At 41.2% G+C, this 25,114-nt stretch overlaps 1 protein-coding gene across 1 annotated transcript in view; it reads left to right on the top strand.

Moving 5' to 3' along the window:
• Positions 1 to 1,021: 1,021 nt before the first annotated feature.
• unc5a (unc-5 netrin receptor A) overlaps positions 1,022 to 25,114 on the top strand; it is a gene marked incomplete at its 3' end in the record, with an annotated part of 143,655 nt that continues 119,562 nt past the window's right edge. Inside the window, exon 1 of the mRNA XM_080501739.1 lies at positions 1,022 to 1,140. Coding sequence (XP_080357865.1) covers positions 1,068 to 1,140 — 73 coding nt within the window. The 5' untranslated portion in view covers positions 1,022 to 1,067. The remainder of the gene's footprint in view (positions 1,141 to 25,114) is intronic.

Raw genomic sequence — 25,114 nt, 5'->3', positions numbered from 1 at the left:
AATGAGGAAAAGCTATCTGGAACATAAGTCACATCCTGGTCTGAGTTTGCTGACAGGTGTACGCTCTCATGGGAGCGCTAATCCTCATGCTTCTTAGTCTGGGTTTGTCCGTCACTGATGTACTGCAGTATAGACACACACAATCACACACAAAAAACCTCAAGACAAACCAGAGGCATATTTAACTGAAACTCAATGACATGCAGATGTGATCTGTGCGAATTTGTATGCAAAGCACCGACGTGATTCCTATCATGCAGTGCTGAATGTCATATCCATCATTTTCATGTAAGGGAGAAGATATGAAAAGCACACTTGCGAGGAAACGGATGAAATAATTTACATCCTTACGTGCGTTGCCGGTGCGTGGTTAGTTATGCTTATTGGAGACATGTAAATATTTGGATTGGGGGTGGGGGGTAAAAACAGGGGCAGCAATCGGAGCAGTGAGTGAGTCCGGTCCCACCCAGCAGGAGAAAGTCCGCTCCTGGTTTTGCTGCTCCGCTCCTCGCAGACCGACTCTACCTTCCCTTCTCTTCACTCTCAGCACTCCCCAGCATTGCTGTGCAAGCAGATGTTCTTTCTCCCGATGCCAATTCTTACCGTTTTCGCGTTTGGAGAAGAAGGCATTCTTACGCGCGAAGACTGCAAAGTGACGGGAAGCAGCAGAAACTGCCTCCCTCCGCCCGGCTCACTGACAGAGGGGCACTTGTGAAGCGGATAGCGGCTTTTTTTTTTTTTTTTTTTCCTCCAGGGGGACAAATTACAGTCGACTACAGTAGTAGCAGCTGCAGCAGCAGCGGCGGAGAGCGAGGCGGCAGGTTATTTACCACACCTGTGATGCGTTGTTCCGAGCAACGAAGACGCACAAGCGGGATACTGATGGCCACGCGACGGCACGAGGATATGTGCTGAGGAAAGAAAGAAAGAAAACAGACTTGGGCGTAGTGAAGTGCATCAGAGGACACTCTCCGGACCTTAATAAGCCCAGTGTTTCCCCTCTGTTCCCTGCCTTTTCAAACTTAAGTGATAAAACAAAAACAAAAAAAACAAACAAACACAAGAAGATGTCCTTACTTGGGGGCCCCTTTGTCCGCGCTGCGCTCCTTGTGCTCGCGCTCGTGTTCACCTGCACTGATGGTGAGTTTTTATTACATTTTTGGGTGTCATTGTGTTGCTTTTCTGTGTGTTGCACAAGTTGTTATCAGGTATGTTTTTCATTTCTTTCTTCTTCTTTTTTTAAATAACATGTGGGAGAGCCAAGGCGCAGGACGCACGTTGCTGGCAGTCTTTATTGTTCTCTAATCTGCCAGCGCACACAAGCGTCAATTCGCCTGCACCTTTCAAGGTTACAAGACAGTGAAGTCTGCGGCTTTAGACATGTGCACCAAGGTTAAAACTTGACTCACGCGTTTAATCGGCGGCGGGGATGGTGCCGATGTATTTATTACGAGCGGCGCCGAAGTTTAATGCGTGCGCTTCTTCTTTTTTTTTTATTTATCCCTCACCGTCGTGACTGGAAGTTATGAGGCTTCACCTGCCTGAGAGGAGCAAAAGCTGCACTGAAACGAGATGATTGAGCAGAACAATAAAAGAGGCAGTGCTCCAGTCGCACTGTCACAACACCTCCGCTATAATTTCTCTGTGCGTAAATCTTGGAGGTGTGAGTGCAGCCGACATGCAGAGCATCCATCCATCCATCCATCCATCCATCCATCCATCCACAGCTAGCTGCTCAATGCAGGTTTCCCCCAACTCCACGTTTCTCTCTGGACAGGACTCGTTTCCTGCTGCATTTGCAGTCCAGTGACAGCTTTACCGAGTCTGTAGACGACCCACTCGCACTGATGAGTTACATCTCATGATGTAGCCTCTTGGCCAGACGCTCCCGACTGCATGCAAATGCGCCTTGGATGTTCAAAACAATCATTCGCAGTGAGGTGAAGTTTTATCGATAGTTACCCTTTAAGAAAGTCTGTTTATTTAAAAAAAAAAAAAAAAAAAAAAAAATAAAACCCACAGTGGCTACAATATTTAACATCAGCAACTGCACACATTTTTTTTCTTGACCTTTTAACAATCCAGCAATAAGGTGCTGGTCATTGATCGGCCAGATTCAGCGCTGTACACACTCAAACCAGCCATCTAACATTCGAATTCGCTTTCTGATCAATGCATCCACTTTCCTTGTTGTTCATTATGCACCATTTCACATTTCACCACTTAGGTTTCTTTTAAAACAGCCTCCTTTACTCATTCTCTCAGATGCTAAATATCGTCTTCACAGCTGGAAGCTGCTGTTGAATATCTAAAAAAAAACAATTGCACACATCATTTGGCTTGTGTCTGTTTCCAAACTGTTAACCTTGTTGTGGACAGAAGGCAAACATGTTAAAGTAGGTGTAATTGTGTCTCTTGCTTCAGGACACCAAGATGATGATTTAAGAGGGCCTTTCTCTTGCATTAATTACTTTATAATTATGAATATATTAGGATTAAATAAACAGTCATGCTCCAGGGACCTCATATATCAAGCTAAGTAAGCAGCAGTTTGGTGGTATTTACAACTCATTTTATGATGCATTTTGAAAGTGATAAATTTCCGAAGGGGTTGTGTGGGTGGTTCAGAGTTGTTGCCTTATAGCAAGAGGTTGCTTCAGTCTGGTGGGGTGTTTGTCAGTTTTCGCCCATGTTCATGTGGCCTCCGCTGCAGACCGCTGTCCGAAGACCTGCAGCTGTAGGTCGATTTTTACGATTGTAAATTCCCGTAGGTGTGATGCTGTTTCTTTGTTCGCTCTAAGGTTGATTGAAGCTCAGCTCGGGGTGTTTCCCTGCCTGTCAATCAACGCACTTAAGGCTCAATGCTCATGACCCTGAACTGAATAATAATGTACGTGCATGACTAAATTAAAGAAGAATATAATTTACATATTCCCTATATTCCGTATTGCATTTCCTCCCAGAAGGTATCTCTTTGTTTCACTATGTTACTCACGTGATCAGTGCAAGCTTCCTTACCAGCTCCCTTTGCGGCTTGGCGGCCACTTTTTTATGGGGCAAAGTGAGCCCCAGAAATGGATTGGAAAGGTAATTTGGTAGCCGATTCTCCCCACATTAGGCCTGGGACAGCTGAGATCAGTCGAAAAACCCTCTGTCGAGAGTGAAGGTGCTGACTCAGCATTCGGCGGTATCAAAGCTAGCGTGTCTTTTTTGCAGGGAAACATAACTCAGTCAGTAATAAAGGTAGCCCTGTCAATCTAAGTTTTGAGCTAGCTGAGCACTTTTCTTTTCACTGTGTTGTGAGTGATCTGGTGGACTGGACAGCCTTTCAGCCTGGGGAACAAAGAACTGTTCTGCTTTGCCTGTGTGTGCACACCACTTGATGTTTTCGGTATGCAGAGTGCATGTGCGCCTTTTTATGTGTGTGGGAGGGTGTTTCCATAAGGATTTGCATGCACGCATTTTTGGTATGTGTGTGCGTGTGTGTGCGTGTGTGTGCGTGTGTGTGCGTGTGTGTGTGTGTGTGTGTGTGTGTACGTGTGTGTGTACGTGTGGGTGTGTGTCTGCAGATTATTCCAGCTCCTGTTGCTTCTGTTGCTTACCATTTATTTCAACTTTGCTCTATTGCCTGTTGTTTGTCTATTCTTTCTTCCTCCAGAAACGGTAATCAAAAACGCAACAGCCCATGCAGGGAGAAAAAAAAAGAATTTTTATTTTTTATGTGTTGGGTGTGCCCCCCCCCCCGCCCCCCCATGCCCACTGAGAGCGTTGCCGAGCAATTGTTGTCTGGTTCAGCGAGGGAGCATGGGATTTGGTATAAGACACCTTTCCTGGTGTGCTGCCGCCACCTCGGAGCAATTTCCACGGGGTGTAAACGTTGATGATGACGCAAGACGCCGGCCATTAGGTGACAACAGACCCCAAATCTATTGCATAATCCAGTAATTTGTAAGTCCCCATTTCTTTGTACAGTAATAAGAGAGATTCATTTGCCAGACGTCTCTCATCATTCCAGCGTGAATCATCCCAGAGTTGTCTTTCTCGCAGCCAGTTTTGTCTCTCCTCATTGACTCACTAAAGAATGCGATAAGGGGAGCAAAAGCTGAAATTAACATAATTTATTGGGGGAAATTGCCTTCTGGTCAAAAGAATTTAAAACCACTTCGTTTTTGTCCCATAGCGAATGCATGGCAAATGACGGCCATGTATTTGCAGGGATATGGTCTTTTTACTGGGAAAGTGATAATTTACAGCCAGAAAGAGTTTTTGTTCCCTCCAGTCATGGGAGATGAATTCAAATGACACAGACAACGGGAGGGCTGGAACAGTGGCGGAGGGAATTTTTATTTAACATTATTTATTTTCGTGACTGCTGATATTCGTAGAGTAAATTAGCATGATGTACAAATGCAGAACACATCATGCAAAGAGGCAATTACATAAAAAAAGAAGGGTTTGGAAATTAAAATGATTTCACTTCTCAGTACGACACGTGCTTGTTATGATTTTTATACCGCTTGAAAAAATTACTGCTCCGGACGATACAACAGTGACAGAACTTCTCACACGCAGGAGATATTTCATCCAACATTTTTATTCTCGTTGGCTTCTTTTGTGAAAAACAAAACAAAACACAGATGACTTGAGTGAATCATTTTGTGTCCTAAAAAGTAATTTCTTCAGCTTGAGCTGGCGTGATTTATGAAGGCCAAGATAATAGTTCCGAATAAATGAATAAAAGGTAAACAGTGCATGTCTACACAGGTCAGCTTTAAATAGTGGCACAGCATGCTCCATTTAATGACAAATGCCCAGGCACCTTATCTTTCAGAAAGCTATGTCCCTGCACTTATCATTCGCAAATGGCTATCTTGAGGAAGAAAGGACGGACACGGGCGGTGGCGAGGACACGTGGAGGATGAACCTTGCAGGAAGGAGGAGTTAGGTGTTATTTTCTGCAGTCTGTGCAGAGGCCCTGCGAAAGCACTACATCTCTGTCAAACTCTGCCCTTTTGTTTCAATTACCCCATTTCTATGATTCAGGTCTATGTGAGAGTGCTTAGGGGTTGGCGTTGTGCTGGATCCCTCTTGAAACGCACTATCTGTGCTTTTCTATCTCTGTGGCGTAAAGCTGACCTTTCACCTCGGACGTGGGGCGAGATTAGCCCGTGTCTCAATGGAAACCCAGATGATAATTCATGGAAGGTCATAGTATCTGACAGTGTATCAGCAGTCGGGAAAGTGCCCTCAATCTCCTGCTGCTGTGTTTCATTTTGCTTCTAACCATCCTGCACCAGCCACCGGCCACCAATGAGAAGTTGGGACGAGCTTGTTGAGCCGAGTCGTGAGTGTTTCCCCAGAGGCTCTAATCGAATGTTCTTTGCCCCGGGTCTTCTCAGTCTGTCTCACTCATACAAACACACAGTGAGATGGAGAGAAACAACATAGAAAGCTGACCTTCAACTTTGGATGCCGCTGTGCTCACTGCCTATGGGAAAAGAAAGAAAGAAAAAAAAAAAAACCCTCAGCAAAATACACGGTACATGTGAAGGTTGTGTTTCATATTCTGGAAGTCAATCACTATACAAGATCCTAATGCTGTCAGAAGGTTTAGTGCTGTAGTCTCCTTGTTTAGAGCGTGTTGACCGATGCTCCGTCCACTATTATTAACCAGATGCTAACAGATGTGGTAGATGGCGTTGTTCTGTGCTCGTCTTACTTTGAATCCATGTCACTGAAGCGGTACACTCGGTCCACACTGAGTCTGGCTGTCATTCAGATGTCTTCCTTTCTGTCTGTAGCTTGGGAGAGATGAAAAGAGAGCAGTCCGGAAAATAGTTTTCACCAGGCTCACTGACAAGAGAAATCCACCTGACAAAGAAAGTGTTCGTGTAGTTTCAGGATCCGGAAATCATATTATTGTCATGTATTAATAGTAACACTGGGAGCGTGATCAGTCATTACCCATACCACAAGGAGACTCGTATCATGCTAATAGCAGTAGATCTGTGATTGTAAACAGCTGCTTATTAAGACTATGCGTCACTAAAATCACCAGAGGGTAAATTAATGCACAAAGTCCTAAGGTGACATTCATGCCGCAGTTTTTTTTTTGTTTGTTTGTTGTTGTTTTGTTTTTTGCATGAGGGCGAGCGAGTGATGCTTGTCAAAAAGACGTCTGAAACGCCTCCTGTGGGCATCGGCCTGGCGATGCAATGTTGTGTGATCGAGCTTTCCTCTGTTTGTTTTTACTTTACCTGATGTACTGCCTGTCTGCTCATATTGCACACCGAGAACAGTAGTGTGTTAGGAGATGTTTCAGGTCCTTCCTGTTGGCCACGTGATCGATACTCTTCTCCAAATGGTTAATTGGCCATCAGTCACTGTCGGAGGAAGTGCTTAGAAACCCGGAGGTGTCTTGGTGCAGCTCATAATAAGAGCCGGTCCAGTCCTCTGGGTCCTCTCTTGGCCTTTACTTCAGGCCAGGTGGTGGCTGGGAAGGCCGATCTGAATGCAATATGGAGAGCCATAGATTAATAGTTCCTTAGTAAGGCCACCAGGGAGCGATGTGAAAGCTACTTCCACTTCATCACACAGCGGACTGGATGGAAAGACTGACTGCTGTTGTGGGAAATTAACTTTTGCAGAACGCGAAGGTCGTTTGCATTTGAAATGTTTTGTCAGGTAAATTGTAGTATTTTGCAATTAAAACTCTTTTGTGTGTCTGTATCGGTAACAGATATATCCAGAAATGGTACATAACAACAAATGTCACTTTATATTGGGGATGATCTTTTTTTTTTTTATTGAGCAGGATAAATAATGGCAATTAAGGCATCTGCATAGGTTTGCACACGTTTCTCCGAAGTTAATTTACTCCGCAGACCTAAATAACTCATCTGGACTCTTAAATCAGGTTGAGAATTCTCATTGGCCAATAAATCCTGATGGCATTTCAAGAATTCGATAAACTGTCAGACTTCTCAAACCACCTTCAACAGGCATTGTCTCTTCTCAGCTGAGAAGTTGAGAATAAAGCTGAGTGAATCACAAAAAGAAACGCAAAGTTCGAGAAAGAGATGTTTTTGGGGTGGTGAACAAGACACACTCTTGGAGAACAGGAGGAGTCTCGGGGGAACATGCACGTGCGTCGGGGAGAAATAAACAAAGCCCCAACAAAACCCCCATAAGACAGAAGGAGCTGCAGGAAGCTTTAGCTGGCACTGGAGTGGTGGTGCACTGCTCCTGTGTGCAGCAGCGATACACAAACAGGCTCCACATCGGAGAGCCATCAGCGGAAAGCCACACTCGAAACCTCATTACGAAAAAGCACTTTTGTAAGTATGCAAAGCGACATCCGAGTCAACTGAAGTTGTTTTGGGAAGAAAGTGTCATGAATAGAGGAAAAATGAAGTTGAGCTCTTTGGCCACAATCACATCATGTTGGATGAAGAAGACCTGATCAGAAAGTAATCTCCGGCTGGAGGGTTGATGGTTGATGCACCTGCTATCATGTTGATTGTGTGGTTTGTTTGATTGTTCCTGACAAATCCTGAGGGGTATGTATAAAATTACAAGTCCTGTTTATAGAAACACTGAATGTAAAAAATGTGATGTTCTCAGTAGTAACATTAAAATGACCACAGTAATCTACACATTTTTTAGTTTGATGATCATGAATGCACCTCAATAAGCATGAGCTACTGTGCATTTTATCGCAAAAATACAGCTGTGCAGGAATTAGTTGACATGCTTTTCATCATTTTGTCAAAAGTGACATACATTATGTTCAGCTCTGTCAAATCTGGATTAGTGTAGATATTTTTTATTCCAACTGAAGAGTTTCACATAAAACAGCATTGTACCATTTTAAATTAATGAATTTCATTGCTTTCCATTTTAAACAGGCTTAAATCTGAATTTTTTTGAATAAACATTTTGATAGGCACTCTGGTATATTTGTGTTTGTTTGTTTGTGTGTGTTGTGTGTGTTTGTTTGTGTGGACATTACATTGGTGGAGAATTAAATGGATTTCACTAATCTTGGCAAATAATAGATGCAAATGTCATTCAGTCAATCAAGAAACAGACACTGGGAAGAATAGAGATTAAACTAAAGCCACAGCTATAAATCCTCCACTAAACTACTTAAAGGAATAAAAGCGTAAGCTTTCTGATTGACTGTCAAAGTCCTCAAACCTCAAACAAACTAGTTTAAGACAAAGGTGCATTTCAGAAAATTTTTTAATATAATTGAAAAATGTATAACTTCATCAGCTATATCTAAATTCAAAAACTACAATCTAAAAAGTTCCTTCATATGTTTTCACATTTAAGAAAAAGTATTTTGAGATCAGATTTTTGTTTTATATTATGATATACTGTTTTCAAGTTTTATTACCATGATCATGAAAAAATGGACAAAGAAGGCTTGATGTATTTCAATTTGAGTAATGATTCTAAATATAATGGATTGTTTGAATTATATTTTATGGGAAAAAATGACTTTTCCATTTTTTTTAAATAGACCTCTAATCTAAAGTGCCTTGTATTTCATGCTTTTTTTTTTAGCCTTTACATTGCTTTGTCTTTGTTGAAATTCAGTCTTCATTTGTGCCTAAAATAAACACACTATTGGACTTACTCAAATCTTTGCATTTAGTTGCAACTTTGTACATGTCAAATGTTTCTTCTGCTATTGATTTACCCAAGTAGACTGCTTTCAAAATACTTGAATTGGCTTGTTTTCAGTAGCTTTTCTTAAACGTTTGAGATAATGGCACTTCAGTCTGCTGCACACCACAACTAATTCTATGGCTCATTGTTATGCTTTCCTCCATTTAGCATCGCATGTGAAAAGACATAATTAGAAATCACCTAAGGCTACTCAGACAGCCCTGCTGGCGGTTGATTGGCAAGGGTATCTGAGGGAAGTCTGGCTGTGCCGGAGCCAGAATTTGTCATCTTGAAGTGATTTTGTTGACAAGACAGGAGGCACAGTGACCTTTCCTAATTATGTGTATGTGTCCAGGCACCGGTGCCTTAGGCAAGCAATTCAACTGAGTCAACAGAGCGCTGACTTTAGCAGCACATTCCAGCCCAGACAGCATGTTGGCTAATGTAAGGTTAGACTATGCTGGGTTTAGCAGTAAGCTTGTTAATAATTCAGTATTGATCCATCATTACTAATGTCATTTGTGTCACCCTTTGCCCTGTTTCTTTGCTTTTGGGCACATAAAGACACAAACACATCACTTTATGTCGCCTGCTCCTTACGCTCCGCACTGGAACTCGTCTCTAAAAAATGATTCTGATGTTACACCGTGCAAGTTGATTCCCACATTACATGAACCATTTATTATCCACCCTGAATGTGTAGCAGCAAGGGAACAGCTTCTCTGATCTATGTAGGTCCCTCTGTTATTGTTTTTGCCCAAACAAACCATTTCCTGATGTGAAACGAGGTCTGAACATTACACATTCAAGGCTTAAAGCTAAGCAGCAGATTTTCTTGGCAAGGCCATCAGGAACACTAGGCTCACGGAAAACACATTCAAGTCCTTACTCCAACAGAATTAATCATGACAACACGGCTACCATTGAGGCGAGATGGGTCCCTTTTTACTGCACGCCTTGCTCTTGACGATGGCTTCTATGATTTCAGATGCCCACTGGAAATCCATTCATGGTGCATTACAGCAAGTTTTTCATACCTGGAGTTTCTTGTTGCCAGTACTTACATTTCAAGCGATAAATACAGAACAGATGTGCTCTGGCATTGTTTTTGTTAAATACACACTGATTTAAGTCTTGTGCGTCAGGCAGAATTAGTATTGAAGGTTTAGTGATTTCAGAGAAATAGACTCTTATGATGCAAAGTAATCAGCTCCGGGAGGATTGACACTGAATCAGTCTTGAAGAGCCTTGGGAATTTGCATGTTGGCCAGCATAGATAATTTATTCAGGTTTATAGCCAGAGCTGATAAATTGCCATAATCGTTCTGTGTGGTGACTAATATCTTCATTTCATTTTACAGGAAAACAAATGCATGCCTGCAAGTCATTTCATGTTAAAAGTACCTGCACAAATCACAGGTTGTAAAAAAAAAAATATATATATTACAATCTAATCTAAATGCCATTTGCTTGCAAGTGGTTAATGTGAGCACAATCAGATTGTCTCTGGTTAGACCTACAGTGCTATCAAAATATCACACGGCAAGCGAAGAGCCGGGATGTGGAGGACCCAATGATGATTTTTCCATCTAATCAAAAACCTTTTAAAGCAACTTTTTCTGTGAAAATGTGCCGCTATCTCTGTTATCATGTAAAGTTTTTACCCTGCTTATGGCACTCAGTTGGCTGTTTGCGCCGTTATTGGGCTACTCTGGGCATTATTTACTATATCATTAGATGCCCATATTGGATTTACTCAGTTACATGTTGGCAGGCAATACATCCAATATGTCCCTTTTTCTTGGAGAGAACATCTCAGTATAATCCAACCGGTTAAAAAAAGGGCCAGAGGTAAATGTTTGACCGATCTGTTAAATATAGAGTTATGTTGAAGTTAAGTGTTGCTCTGTGAATCACTTGCATGTTGCTTTTGTTCAACTGGCTGCCTTTTAATATTGTTATCATAACTACAGCATGTTCAAAAACTGACAAAAATTAAGCTTTACATGCAAAAAAGAAGAGTGATACATATATAACCAACCAAATCCACTCATGATATGTCTTCATAAAGATTATACAGTATATTGTATATACATGCGTTAGGAGATACAGTACTTGATCTTTTACTTTCTTTTTTTCCCCCTTGGAAAACCTGTACTGATTATCCACTTGCTGGTATGTCATGGTTTTTGCTTCCCTATGCAAAATATTAGCATGTTCTGTTGTTTGGTGTTTTGAGTCTTTAATTCACTTCTGCTGCACTAAATGTGCCAATGATCAAAATAAGCAGATTAAGTAGTTTAATGATTGTTTGAAAATTGATCTGCTAACTTAAATATTTAGATCACGTGTCACTTTCTTCCAACTCAAGTTAATTAAACATATTGTTATGGTCTAGGTTGCAGATGAGCAACACTTAAAAGTTTAATTTCACAGTAATTATTTCTATTGTCGGTTCGATATTGGAGTGGAGAACACTATTTGAAGCATTGTGTGCAGTGAGGGGTTTATGTGCGCTCGGCAGGAAAACAAACATGTCCACGCAGTCATACTTTCCCAGTAAGTTTCATTAAAAACAACATTATATTGAAGAAGTACAGGAATTAGTCTGAATTGAACCTGAATAATTTTCAAAACATAAAAAATGTTGTAGTATTTGGCTGAAAGGAAGGGGTACATGTCAAATGAGGTTTAAAGATTGAGGCCACACAAAGTCAGGCACAAATACAGGCAAAAATAGTCTGCACATTTCATTACGCCTCATTTATTTTTGATTAAAGAGCTTCAGGCTTGTGTACAGTGAGTGGACAGACCTCTCGTACATAGGTTATGGGTTATATCTGCTGTGTGCAGTGAATTTTCTCCAAACATATTGACGTTTTACCAAGTTTTTGTGTGGGTGGATTGCACAAGTTGTTTCAGCCTCCTCTGTAAATAAGATGGCATGATGTCACTATGTAATGCCTCCACTATAGCCTAGCAGATGCTACTTTGACATAATTGGACATTGAATAATGCACATTTTCCGGTATAGAGTTGAAAGTGCTTTTACAAATGACTGATTGTAATTTTGGCATTGTTTCTTTTGGGAGTTGGCACCGTTTGATGCATTTACTGAAAAAAAAACAACAATGCTCACTTCAGTCTGCCCATTTAATTAATTTATCTAACATGCAGTTGGGGCGGGCAGACATCTGGTGACCAATAAACAAGAATATAAGGAGTTATTTGTTCGATCTGGCTGTCATCTAATGAATGTGCGTCGGTGTCCAATTTCGAGCAGTGATTGAATGTAATGCTGGCCTCTGACCAGGCCCAGTTCATACCATCTTGTTAACAGCTCCTCTAATGACCCCATCCATCCTGTATTTCTGAGTCACAAGAGCAAATTCTTAGTCCCAATTCAGAACATCTCATCATTCATGCTGAAGACGTTGAGAAGTGTTATTCATCTCAGTTATTCCACATCTGACAATCTCATTGGCGCTAATTTTCTTTTTTTTTAAAGTCAGTGGGACATAGCTGGTTTGCATGGTAGAAAATGTATGCTCATGCGTTTGATTTCTTTTGCATTTTTAGGTTTGCAGATGTGTGCATATATGGCATTGTGCAAAGGTTTGAGCATCTTGCAATATCACATCTGAGGGATCTGACTGGATTCCAGAAATCAAAAAAAAAAAAAAAAACATTTCAGCCTTTAAACAGATTTCTTCATCAACACACAGAAGCATGCTATTATGGACATCTGCACACACTTTCCTTTTATAGATCACAGTCCAGTAGCACAGTTCATATCCCGCCCTCAAAACAGCCCTCTTGGTTGTGACGGCCACCGTGTGGCAGAGTGTCAGACAGGGAAGGAGACATTTTGGTGGCAACCACAGTGGACCGATAAAGTTCAGTTTTATCTGTTTGAATTACATATTTGAACAGGAACTTGTAAAAAGGCTCAGTGGACATTGTGTTGTATCCTCAGTCACTCGAGTATTGGAGGCATGACGAGGAGGTCGTTCTATCTCCAGCACCAGTGCCTCCAGAGCGCATAGCACTGCAGCACATCCACAGTGCAGCTTTACGCACAGCTGTCACCGCCCTATTTTTGTGCTTACTGTGAAATTAGACAGATTGTTACACACCTTGTCACAATTGATAATAAGTTCTATCCACCACTCTGTGTCATTTGAAGATGAAAGTTTGACATATGAACACCGTGCTGCTGATTCAGTAGTAATGTCTCACTAAGGAAACACATCTATACATCTATACCACTGCAGCGTGGCTGTTTATGATTATGTGGATCTATAATTCTGATTTTTGAAGATATTAAATGTATGAGATGAATCTCGTTTTTTTTTTTAGACCGCAAACTTTGCGTGGGAAATCGCGTACGCATCTTTCAGGACCCGTTTTGTGCGTAAGTAACCTTTATAAATGAGCCCCCAGAGCAGTACCTCAGGACATTTCTCGTTAAATCTATGATGATTTAAATGAAACTGTGCTGAATGTAATCAACAGAGTGCAACTTCAGAGTGAAGCTGTGCTCCTCTGCAGCCGGTATGGGCAGGTTACCCGTGGGAGTTGTTCGTTTTCATGTTCGCACATCATATACGTACTCGAAAAACAGACGTCTCTGTACATGCTTGTAAAAGTCACGAGTGAAGACGTTCTGCCACATGATTTGGTGATTCGATTTCAGAGTTTCAATTTCAAAAGTCTTCTATTGTGTTCCCAGTTGTACTGTAATCAAACGGCGGAATATCAGCCTCGCTCTACATAGTCAGAAGCAAGAGCAGGTCAGTATTACTAAAGTCCTTCATCTTTGCTCGAGGATTGCACACAGAAGCACTCTTATTTCTCAGACCTACAGAAACACCCGGTGTCGACTCTTGTGTGGGTTTCCACCCATCCTCAGATTATTCTAGCAATGTGCTCCCTTTTGCTTGTTTATTATCTTGTCTGGAGTGCTGTGTTAATTTGTTTAATGACAGTCAATATCATTTTACTGTTTCCCATATGACCATTGAAAAAATGTTAACTTCTGTGGACATGTTGTGCCAGGGGGCTTCACTGGGCTAAACTGATGTGTTGCTGCACGGTCAAATAGGGCGCACCAGGTCCCTTAATCTCTATCGGACATGACAACTCCATAAAGGCACATTAATCCACGATGAACCATCTCTCGGTGGAGGTAGTCTGTCTCAGCTGGGCAGCACCCGTTAACTTTGTCATTACCCTCTTGTTCCTCTGTTTAGGGTTTAATGAGGAAACAGATAAACTACAGTGCAGGGGGAAAAAGATTTAAAGGCTGAACAAAGAAATTGAATTGACAGAAAAAGCCCTTCCGTCCCTCCATGCTGAGTTTGTTACATATACCCGTCGAGTGGTTGCAATACCTTCTTGTATTTTAGTTTTTTTTAATATACATCAACGCATTTACAGGCACAACAAAAACCTCCACTCTCACATGTAATTACACAGATAAGAGCACAGCAATTCAAAGGGTTACGTAAACTCTGCTTCCTGTGCACATTACCATAACTGAAGAAGTGGTGTAAGTGTGATGTACTGTATGTGTATGCCTTATCTATATTCTTTATGTTCCACTTGTATAATTACAAAACACAGTATATAATGCTTGTGTCGCACCAAAAAAAAAAAAGACGATGAGCTCGACTGTGCTGTCCGTCAACGCGTTGAATTTTCCATTGTTGCTGTCAAGACACGGTGGAGATCTCAACTGTTCTTCATTATGATTCATTGTGTTTTCTATCTTCTGCCAGGCTTCAGACCATGTTCCTGAATCACCCCCATAATGTGCGTCGGTAGTGCCACTCATTTTAAGCGCCACTGGATCGGACAGCCCATACTTCACTAAATAAAATCATGTCTCTGCTTTTTAAATTATCTGACTGAAGTTGGACAGATCGGTTTCAGACTGAATTATCACAAAGCCAAATGCAATTTGGCTTATTTTTCTAATTTCTTGCTCTGCAGCATACATTGCGTATGGCTTTGCTCTGCCATTTTCACTAACATAAGAACTTTTCTGGCCAAGTCAGATTGTTGTTGGAAATATCATTGTTAAACTTTCCTCCTCATTTTTATTCATTTATTTAGCCCCAGAAATGTTGCTGTGAAATCCTAAGCTTTTACACGGAAGAGCAGACTAATCATTTTAAGAAGATCATTTGCGACTCAAAAAAAAAAAAGTCTTTTATCTTTGTGCACTCTGCTGCAGTAGTCTTCAAGTCCCCGTCCAGATTTGTAAGGGAGGATTTGTCTCAGTCATGTTCAAAGGATCAAGATGAAATTGTGAAACAAACCCATCCCATGTTTAAAAAAGGACTTCCTCACTCGGATAACAACCCTAAGATCCCAGAAAGACGCTTTTCTCACACAGCAGCCTTAAGCATTCCGTCTTGTCGTAACTTTCAGATCTCAGTTTTAATAATCAGCGGCATAATTTAGCTCTCGTCACTCTTTAAAGCAGGGGGTCTCAGTCATACATTCACCTGCGACAGATATGGAATAAAATAAAATATGACTGCAAATGAAGAATCTTCATTTGGACTTTCAAAAACTTTTAACTTGTACTTCTTTGCAGTAAGTTAGACTGAAATATCTGAACTTGCTGTGTTTTTTTTGTCTCAGTACTATCCCTTTATAACTACAACTTTCCTTTCAACTAATAAGTATAATACATTTCTTCAGCATTAAACTATGTAGCACACTTTGGCTTAGATTTATGAGTTGACATTTTCTGAACTTTCTAACAGACTGATATTTCCTGCCCATCTCAGCGTTGATACAGAAAACCTCCGCAGCCTTTTGGAAAGGGTCACTGTCTAAAGCAAACATTCGAGCCTGAGGTCCCACAAGGATGACCCAACCCAGTAAACCCATTAACTGCCTATAGAGCCGTTTGTGCTATTGTCTCCACATGACACCGTCCATAAGTGAAGCCGGTTCAGTGTTTGTTTTGGCCTTAATAGTCAAAGAGGAGTCTAGACGAGACTCTTCTTTTTCAATAGGTTGAAATTTAATTTGCTCACGTAACTTAATCTTTGTGATGGAAGTTGTTGGGGCGGGAAAAGTTGAAGACTCTGCAGTGGTGGCTAATTTATTGTGTGAAAATGTATTAGGTATAGTCTACAGTAATGCTGGTAAATGACAGCATAAGCATTTGACTGGGAAGATATAATTTGACAAGTCTGCAGCATTTCTTTTCGGTGCACTGAGGCATGATACTTTCTTACTCAGAATTCTTCAAAGCCTTCTCAACACGCGATGCCCAACTGTACAAATTATTTGAATTGCCAGAAGGTATTTGATTTATGCTGAGTCTGAGTTATCAGCCACAAACAGGCCATGTAGCTTCTCTGTTATCATCCTGCACAGCCGCTTGCAGAAATTTCTGCATGTTTTTGAGCTGAGCCCTAAATGTGATGACAACAGTCATGAACCGAACACAAAGACAAAAACTGCCATTTGCAGCAAAACGAGAGAGACCCCCCCCCCTCCCTCTTTCTCGCCTAATATTTTTTGTCGAATTCTCCTACAATGTGTTTGACAAGAAGGGCTGGCCACGTCGCGCAGCGGCAACACTCAGGCTGTCGTAGGCGCTGCCCGCCCCGACCCCTGTCACACAATTAGCTTTCTGCTTCTCAGATAGCTAGAACAAAGGTGAACGTGGGGAAAAGAGGCTGTGCGCAGTCGGAGTGGAAGGGAATGTGTGACACTCTGATGACTCTAGGGCACTTTCTTGACCAGAGGAGTCGCTGGCTGTCACTAAACATCACTGTCTTCCGCCCCACTAATGGCATCTCCAGATTGTGCTATGAGGAACAAAGGCTGGTTGTATGAGATACTGTGGAAAAAATAGAGCGACCCCATTACAGCTACGGGCTCCGACCTATAGACGTGTCATGACAGATATGAACCAAGGAACATATATTCGGTGATACGCTGGAATTTAGCTGGCAGTTGCTTAAAAAAAAAAAATCCCTGCATGAACAGCACCACAAACAGATGCTTGCACATAAAGATGTGTAGTAACACTCAGACATGCCTACATGTGACTGTAATCTATTCATTATTTGGTTGGAAGTGGTATTAAAATTAGGGGCTTCAAGAAGGATTACATGTTCAATTAGATATTCAAGTATTACTCTTCCTCTTTTTTTCTGTTTTATTCATGAGACTTAATTCAAAAGGTGAACATGTTAACACAACAAAGCCATACGCAGAAAAACAACAAAATGGAATGTTGTGAATAATGACTTGTAAATTTCCCGTGGCTATGATAATAAATAAATTCAATCGACTGTGATACATTATTTTTCTCATAATGACTTGAGTCCGAATTTATTTTTATTATATGCAAATTTGCATTATTGTGCCAGTAATCAATCTAAAACTGCAATTGTTTGTGTTGCTGCCAACAGCAATGTATGAGTTAAACAGCAGTGCATTGACTTGGTCCCCGTTAAATCTTCATGTTGAGGAGTTGCAGGGAGGCAAACTAAATGTGTGTGATAACTCATGGCAGCTTCCCGTTAAGTTGGCGCTGAACACTGCAAGCCTGTGCCTAAATATATCAGTCAACAGTGCATTTAAAAAAAAAAAACTGATGTCTAATTTTGAATCCATGAAATATGATGTAAGCAGCTGCTTGTCTTCATGGTGGTCCCTCGTCTTTTCGTTTCTCCTGCCCTGATATGTCCCCGTTTCTCATTGGCTGTTGGATGTAAACTTAATTGGATTAAAAGTCAAGTTCACGGGCCAACATTTTTTCATTACTGTTCGGTCTTGTTATTTTAAATGGCACATGCAGCCCCAAACTAACGGGAGACAAGTGACTGACAGTAATGTGGCGTTTTAGCTGTCAGTCTCTGCAGGAAGCACTCAAACTCTGCGTTTTACAGCCTTTGGTAAAGTGTCATTGCTTTTGTCCAAGGCCGACTCATAAAACACCAAAATTGTGTTCTCTGGTGTAGTGCTTCTTTGAGAAATATCTTTTTGTACTTCTTTTTTTTTTATTCAGAGACGTGATGATATTTTTGCTCATTGTTAATTCAAGTCTGGGGGAATATTGTGGTGTGCAAAGTCAGAAAGCTCAATGTGCCATGTTTCTGCAAAGCATTGCAGGAGTACAGCACTTGGCATCAGCGATGTCACACTAAATCTCTGTCTCCATGACACTTGGAGTCAAAACATGAGCCTGAAAATGCAACCCTCCCAGTGTCAAGATATACAGCTCTGTAGTCCTTTTTTTTCTGGACTTGAGATTGCAATGATTCTGACACCTTCTGAAAAATTCAAGCTTATTCTCATTATTTAATGACATCTCATCGGAAAAGAAAAAAAAACTACAGGCAGATATTTACAACCACAAGATTAGACTTGTTGTCCTTTTAAATCCAGAGTGGTATTATCTCTTCACCCTCCTTATTTCCTTGGCCACAGCATGGATGCTGGCCCATGTGTCTGTTACCCTACAGAAGCAGGCTCCCACAGGTTTAGCAGTAGTACCTGGTTTAATTCCCCTGCATGTTGGGTTATTGCCATCAAAGCTCCCATGTCAGTTTATCCTCAAATTCTGGCTTATTCTTTCACTTTTACTCATGGCATTATTGCCCCGTGTTACTGAGCACGCCCCACCCATTCACACAGATACAAGTATACACATTTGTGACTTCATGGTGTGTATTTTCTCTTTATTTATTTTTTTCTCCACACACATGTGCACTCACTGCAGTCAGCCTCTGTTTTGTAATTTCTCCCACGTACCTGCACGGTGTCTGCTACCTATCTACTCTCGTGGCTCCCTGTTTATTCAGAGTTTTCGCGACGTTTCGGATGCCCCTTCCGACCAAAAGTTTTAATTCTCTGTATTTATCAGTTCAAAGTTTTTCCTCATGATATGTTTATAGAAGCAGAATTGTTCACACAGTGCCCGCCCACACAGTTTGTCGTTCACCAGTAACAGTTGGTGGCACAGCGGTAGGAATTCAGGTTTCAGAGTTTAAAATGTACCCCCAGTTGGCAGAGTTTGTAGGTTTAAATAGCAGCTGATGCACAGTTACCCATCTATTTTATGAATTTCACAATGTAAGAACTAAACTGATCTTTATGTAAGCAATTTAACAACAAAAATATTTCTTACTTTGCTTGCTTTCTCCAACCAGTGTGGCTGCACTTTAGTACTGTTTCTCAAATCTTAGTTAAGACCAAAACAAAGGATCTCTACATGGAAATCCAATTCTGAGCCTTATAGGAAACATCTGCTTGTGAATATTGGCTCAACAAGGGTTTTTACAGAGCGTTATGGCAGCTGTGGCTTAGTTTTTTTTTTTTTTTTTCAGAGCAGGTTGTCTCCCAATCCCAGTGTTGGTGGTTTGATCCCCCATCTTGCCCTGACCATGTGTCCAAGTGTCTTGGGGAATCACACTGAACCTCCAGCTGCTCCCTATGAAGTAGGAGCACTTTGTTTGGCAGCCGTCACCAATGGTGTGTGTGCCCGTTTGTGTGTACGTGACACACCATGTAAAGTGTTAATATGAGCTATAGTATTAAGAAATTGAATGACATCACTTTTTATGCATATATATATATATATATATATATGTTTCTTCAAAGATATTGTCTGGATTACCATATGATTTATAATAGATGGCGACCACCACAACAACCTGACAAGTTCATTCTTGATACCGATTGGTCCTCGATTGGAGCAAATTCCCTCAAGGTGTTCTTACGCTATCAGATTCTATTTATGAGAATATGAGTGATGGACAACCTGAACACATTATGCCTCTGGCCATGTCTGTTTCCAGAGCAGAGGCATACGAATAATTAAAGTGGCCTTTGTACCAGTACAATGGTTGTTTTGTTGAACTTCACAACCAACCCTTCACTATAAACACCAACTAATGATAACGGAACAGTGCAGTCATCGCAGACATGACTTCATTAAATAAACCCTTGACCCCAGAGATGCTTGGTTGATCTATTTCCTTCAAGTCCCTTTCCGTCAGCAGAGAATGAGATCTTGCACACAGATTACAGCCCCGCTATCTCTCTATCTTTAATTTAGTAATGCAGGAGAACTGCACATGGGTACAATGGTTATCCACACTCCCTGTCTGTCTTGTCTTTTCGTGCATGTTAGCTCTGCAAAAGGTTCCTTTGGGACCATATAACAGGCCTTGTTACAGTTCTCGAAAATAGTTTTCTTTGTCTTCTGTTTCCCTAATGACCATTGGCAGGGGTGATGGAGTCTAAAATAAAAAAATAAAAAAATCCTGTATGATGCTTCTGAAGCCGTTGAGACTGCAAACTACAGGGCTAACTAACCAGAGCAATGACATGAGCTTTGGAATTAGTATTTATTTTTGCTTTTTCCTCTGAGATATGCATGTTTGCATTGCAGCAGAGGGGTGAACACACAGGGGCAGCCATAAGCAGCTCCCCTGTAGCTGCATCTTGATCAAGGACATTTCTGCAGGGGTGTTGGTATATCAAAGCAGGGATGATCTCTCTCGCTCTCGCCACAAAGCCTGCCTCGCCTGCAGAATAACGTAAGTGGATTTTGGAAGGTGGAAGAAGGAACACTTCTTCGGTCTGGGTGGCGGCAAAGGGTTACTTGAACATAACGGCACTGCTGCAACATTGTCAACATTGATTAGAAAACAGCACAGATGCATGGCATGCAATTTATGCATAATATGTGGTGGTTAGATTGAAAAGTTGGTCAGCCAATTTACTCACTGAACGCAATAAGTCGTTAGTGTCTGATCAATGTTGATGAATGTCTTAAGAAATCCTTATGTTCCCCTCTGCAACAGGCTTTGTCTGGTGCTTAAGTTGATGCAAGGTCTGGCTGTCATTATGGTGCATTGACAACGGCGTCTCTGGGGCTTTCATCTTTGCTCTTCACATTTGCCTTCCAAACACTGAAAGGCAGAGAAAACAGTGCAATTTGTCTGAAAGGAAGCGACTCCGATCGATAGGATTTTCATTACAGTTATGTTTTCATATTGCAGCGAGGGCAGGGTGTGGAGCTCTGATGAATGAAACATCAACGCTCACGTCCCCTCTCGCTCGCTCAGTCCTCCGGTCCTGAGGACTGTCACTGTGATGATGCGGGAGCACCGGGACGAGTATGTGCACTGGAACCCGCCTCTCCTCAACGCCACCTCCCCAGTCAACAGCTGTCTCATTTGTCAATGCAGATTTCAGGCCATGTCCAGAGAGAGAAAGACCAGAAGGCATGATCTTCTGTGAGCTTCACTTTATTGAATTATCCCTTTACTAGTCCCACTTTGAGAGGGGGAGTTAAGCAGCTTACCTGTGGCCCTGAAAAATACATGACTCATGGTCCAGAGAGGAAAGAGGTTGCCCCCGTGGCAATGGCAGTATTCGTATTCATTATGCACTCGGTAAACTGCAGCTAGTGCATAGCTAAAAGAATGTGGACACCCCTGTCCACTTGTATTTGTGTTCTTTTGTACTGAGGTTGTTTTTTGAGCTTAAGCCAAACCTCTTAGTTCCAGTTAAGGGAACTATAATGCTGCAGCACTTAAAATGTTTGTCTTGTGACCTGTTGTTATTCAGTCTGTTGTAAATGAGCTGAGACTGAGCTAAAGTACAATTTTTCTCTTATTTTAATTTCTCATTCTTTGTAAAAACAGCCATTTCAAATTACACTGTGCAAACACATGAATATAATTTCATGTTGCAATCATTTGTTCCTGCTTTTGGCTTCTTGGAACTCCTTCAAGTCCTGTGTTTGTGAAGTTCAGATGGATTTGGACAATAGGGTGCCTGAAATGGAGTGACAACATAAGTCCATGTTTTCTATCTTAATTTGTCATTATTCTGTGTTTTGAGGAGATTTTGTACCACCATAGATTTTGTCTCACTCATGACATTTCATGGATATATAACATTTTTACAAGATCTCACAAGTCACATTAAATGCAATATTAGATTAATAATATAATTACATGGGATATCTGGGAAATGTCAATCTAATGATTCATGCTGTGCATTAAGTCAAAAGAGTGAAAAACAAAACAATCTGGTATTTACCACCATGTGAATCATAAATATCCATCAATCACAATCTTCTTATTCTCTGGTTAAACTGCAATTGAAACATTTCAAGCTTGCCGACTAGATGTCAGCACTTTATCTGATCACACCGCAGAACTCTTCCCTATTATGTTGTATGCTGCACACCTTGCAATCGTGCATGCATGCTTGACTTGATGTAACATCCACCATCAGTCTGCTATGATAAACGAGCTGTTCTTCCTTTTGAAAGATTATCCAGTACACTGCATACAGCCCTTAGTGAGTTTGTGGAAGAGTGGCTTCAGAGTATTATGTATTCTAGTTTCAATTGCCAACAATGCCTGTCTGTTTCTGTGTTTGCTTTCAATGTGTGTCCATGTTGTGTAGGTCGAAGCTGCGATATTTTTATGTATACAGCACTCTGGAAAACTTTTAGGCAAGTGTATAAAAAAAAGAGCAGCTTTTTCTATTACATAAAGAAATCAGCAGAGGATACCAACCACAAAAATAAAACCAATGCCATCAAAATATATCTCCACTGTCCTGGAGGTGATAGTGTGGCCGGACAAAGGGTTTATTTCATTAAGTGAATACCCAAAGAATATGTGTTGGCCCTTCTCCAAGAGGCTTGGAGCAACCTCCTCTCGCAGAGTGTCTTCAGAATATGTAAGCCAGTGTACCAAGGGGAAGAAATCTTCTGCTGGAAGGCAAAGAGTCACTCAGTGGTATTCTTCCATCTGCTCTTTCGCTTCGCAGTTTTTTATTTGATTGAGAAGTATGTTTTTAACGTCTAGCAGATGCCTAAAAGTTTTGCACAGAACATGTTGGTGCAGCACAGCAAACGTGTGCACAGTGCACAATCAAGTGTGGAATAAAACATAATAGAGGCACTAGAGGCGTTTCTGTTCATTGGGATTAGGCTCTAGAAGAAAATGGTACCAGTTGAAAAGGGAAAAGAAACAAAAACAACCCTTGTTTTAAAAAAGCTGAACATTGTAGCCTATTACGTAACATTCTCTTGGGATAGTGATTGCAATTTTCTCACAAAATCAGTGGCTGTTCATTTTTCCACATCATGAAAACTGTGAGCCGCTACGAAATGGCCTGCAGGTTTAAAGCTGAAGAAGAGCTCGGACAGGAACCATTCTGTACACCTTTAGGCCTAACCTGTGTGCTGATCCTCCCTGGTTGCCGACTTTTCAAGTGCCCGGTTTGCCCAGTTTCTGAAAAAGTGTTTTCACAAGGCACCACAGCAGAATATAAACTCCAAAGTGCCCGAGATATGTTCAGCTATCTTTAAATACTAGAGTAGCATGAAAGAACCTCTATATTTTCACTTGGACCCCTACTTATTGTCTAATTACAGCTTTAGTGTCAAAGTCGCATTAATGTGCTGTCGGAGTAGACATGTTTTTAAAGGAGACACGGGAGAGGACATGGGTGACTTAGTGGGCCACAGAGGAATCGCTGATCAGCACTTAAACGGGAGAACGAGTAGGTGTAAACTGCGACAGCCTGGTTTCCAAATCCAATAAACCTCCCCGTGACGCGGCTGTGACAGGTCGCCAGATAATGCAACGCGAAGGGCAAAACAAACCCGGGCTTACTCACACAGGGCGCTATTGCTCATTATACCCCTGGCAATCACAGAACAAACGACCACAAGCCCACAGGTGCAACGATTCACTCTCTTGGCGTATACTCATTTGTATTATCATCATTTATCACTTGCGGCGTGGCAGCCTAACATATCGGTTTGTGTTTGGTTTGCGTGTTATATATGCACAACTCAAAACGGGGGGGGGATTGGATTCACTTTCACATCTCAGTTTATGGACCACCACGCCGACTGCGTTGTCGTCAACGCCATCAAGCAGCTGCTGTGAGAAATGGTTCAGCTTCGAGAGTTTGCGGCTCCCTCCTCCTGCTCTTCGCTGCCGTGCATCTGTGCGCTACTTGTGTTTTAGGATTAATTGTGATTTTTTTTTTTTTTTTTTTTGGCGCTGCAGCTGTATCTGTTTAACTATCCAGCCAGTGATTAACGATCGAGCTTTGAAATTGTACTTCACTGACTCGTTCACATAAAAACTGAAGTGGGCTAATTAGGTTGTATTTTCACAGAAAACAGTAGGCAGACATGATTGACCACAAAAAAAAAAGCTTGTGAAAAAAATTATTTATGTCTGCAAGTTTTTTTTCCTATCTTTCAACAGCAGAATTACTGAACTTATCCACTAATTTGTTTCAGTAAAAAATTGAAATGTTAACTTTTAGCAACTAAAACGACAATAGAGAAGCAAAACTCTCAATTAAACAATGTGTGAACAGCAAAGAGGATCTGAGAAGTAGATAAAGGAAGGTTTGCTAGTGAGAACCTGTGCTGAATATGTGCCTCATTAAATTGTTACAAAATCAGGGGGCTGTGAAAAACCACAGGTTTCCTTTTTTTATTGACTGGTGGTAGTGATGTTTAAAGCCCATGGAATGTTTTAATAGTGCTGCTGTAACAGGTGCATGTCAAATATAGAATGCAATGGAAACCTTCAGTATTGTCATAATATAGTTCAAACTTAGCGATTTATATTTATATTGTATAATGTTGTGTCCTTGATGCCGACTCACTCACTCACTCACTGTTTCCAATTTGGATGCGGTAATTGTCTGTGTTGTGTGCAGACATTAATGACACAACAATTACTTTTTAATTGATTTTCACTTTTTTTTGCATGACGTTTTTATGCAGTTGTTATGGTGGAATTTGATTAGACAGGTATTGTATTTTTCTTGTCACTCACTGCCACATCCACAGCTGCATTTATTCAGAACAATCTGTCATTAGGTTGTAGACGACGTCGCACCACTGCAACGTACGCGTCTCATAACAATACAGCCCATTGTTTTACAAGAAAGCATTTTGTGTTTCCAAATGTTGATATCACTATGCTTGATGTAAGGCAATTTCTGGGTCCCATGTAGTGTTTTATTTATCCAAATAAAGCTGTCCAGATTGGCCTGTACCATCACAGTGTGGGCTCAATGTCGCTGCTCCGCCCCCTTGCAGATATTCATGCAGACATGATTCTAACAATATTTAGTGATCAGTTGGGGAGGCTGTGATTCAGCATAAGAAGCTCTCCGTTGTGCATCCCACATCATATGATCTCTTGGTGCAATTATTTAGTTCATCATTTTGTGCAGTGGTGAAATATAGGGATCTTATTTGATAACCGTTTTAGACCTGTGGGTTGGGTTTAGTTTGTTTAAACATCTATTGTTTCTAGTACACTTGCATACACCACACATACAGCAGTTGATAAATGTCAGTGTATTAGCTGTGACGCAGCTGCTGTGTATTAGTTTA

Source organism: Blennius ocellaris, assembly GCF_963422515.1.
Source record: "Blennius ocellaris genome assembly, chromosome: 9".
Classification (NCBI taxonomy): Eukaryota; Metazoa; Chordata; class Actinopteri; order Blenniiformes; family Blenniidae; genus Blennius; species Blennius ocellaris.
Note: the sequence above shows the minus strand (reverse complement) of the source record. Positions and strands in the feature narration are given on the sequence as shown.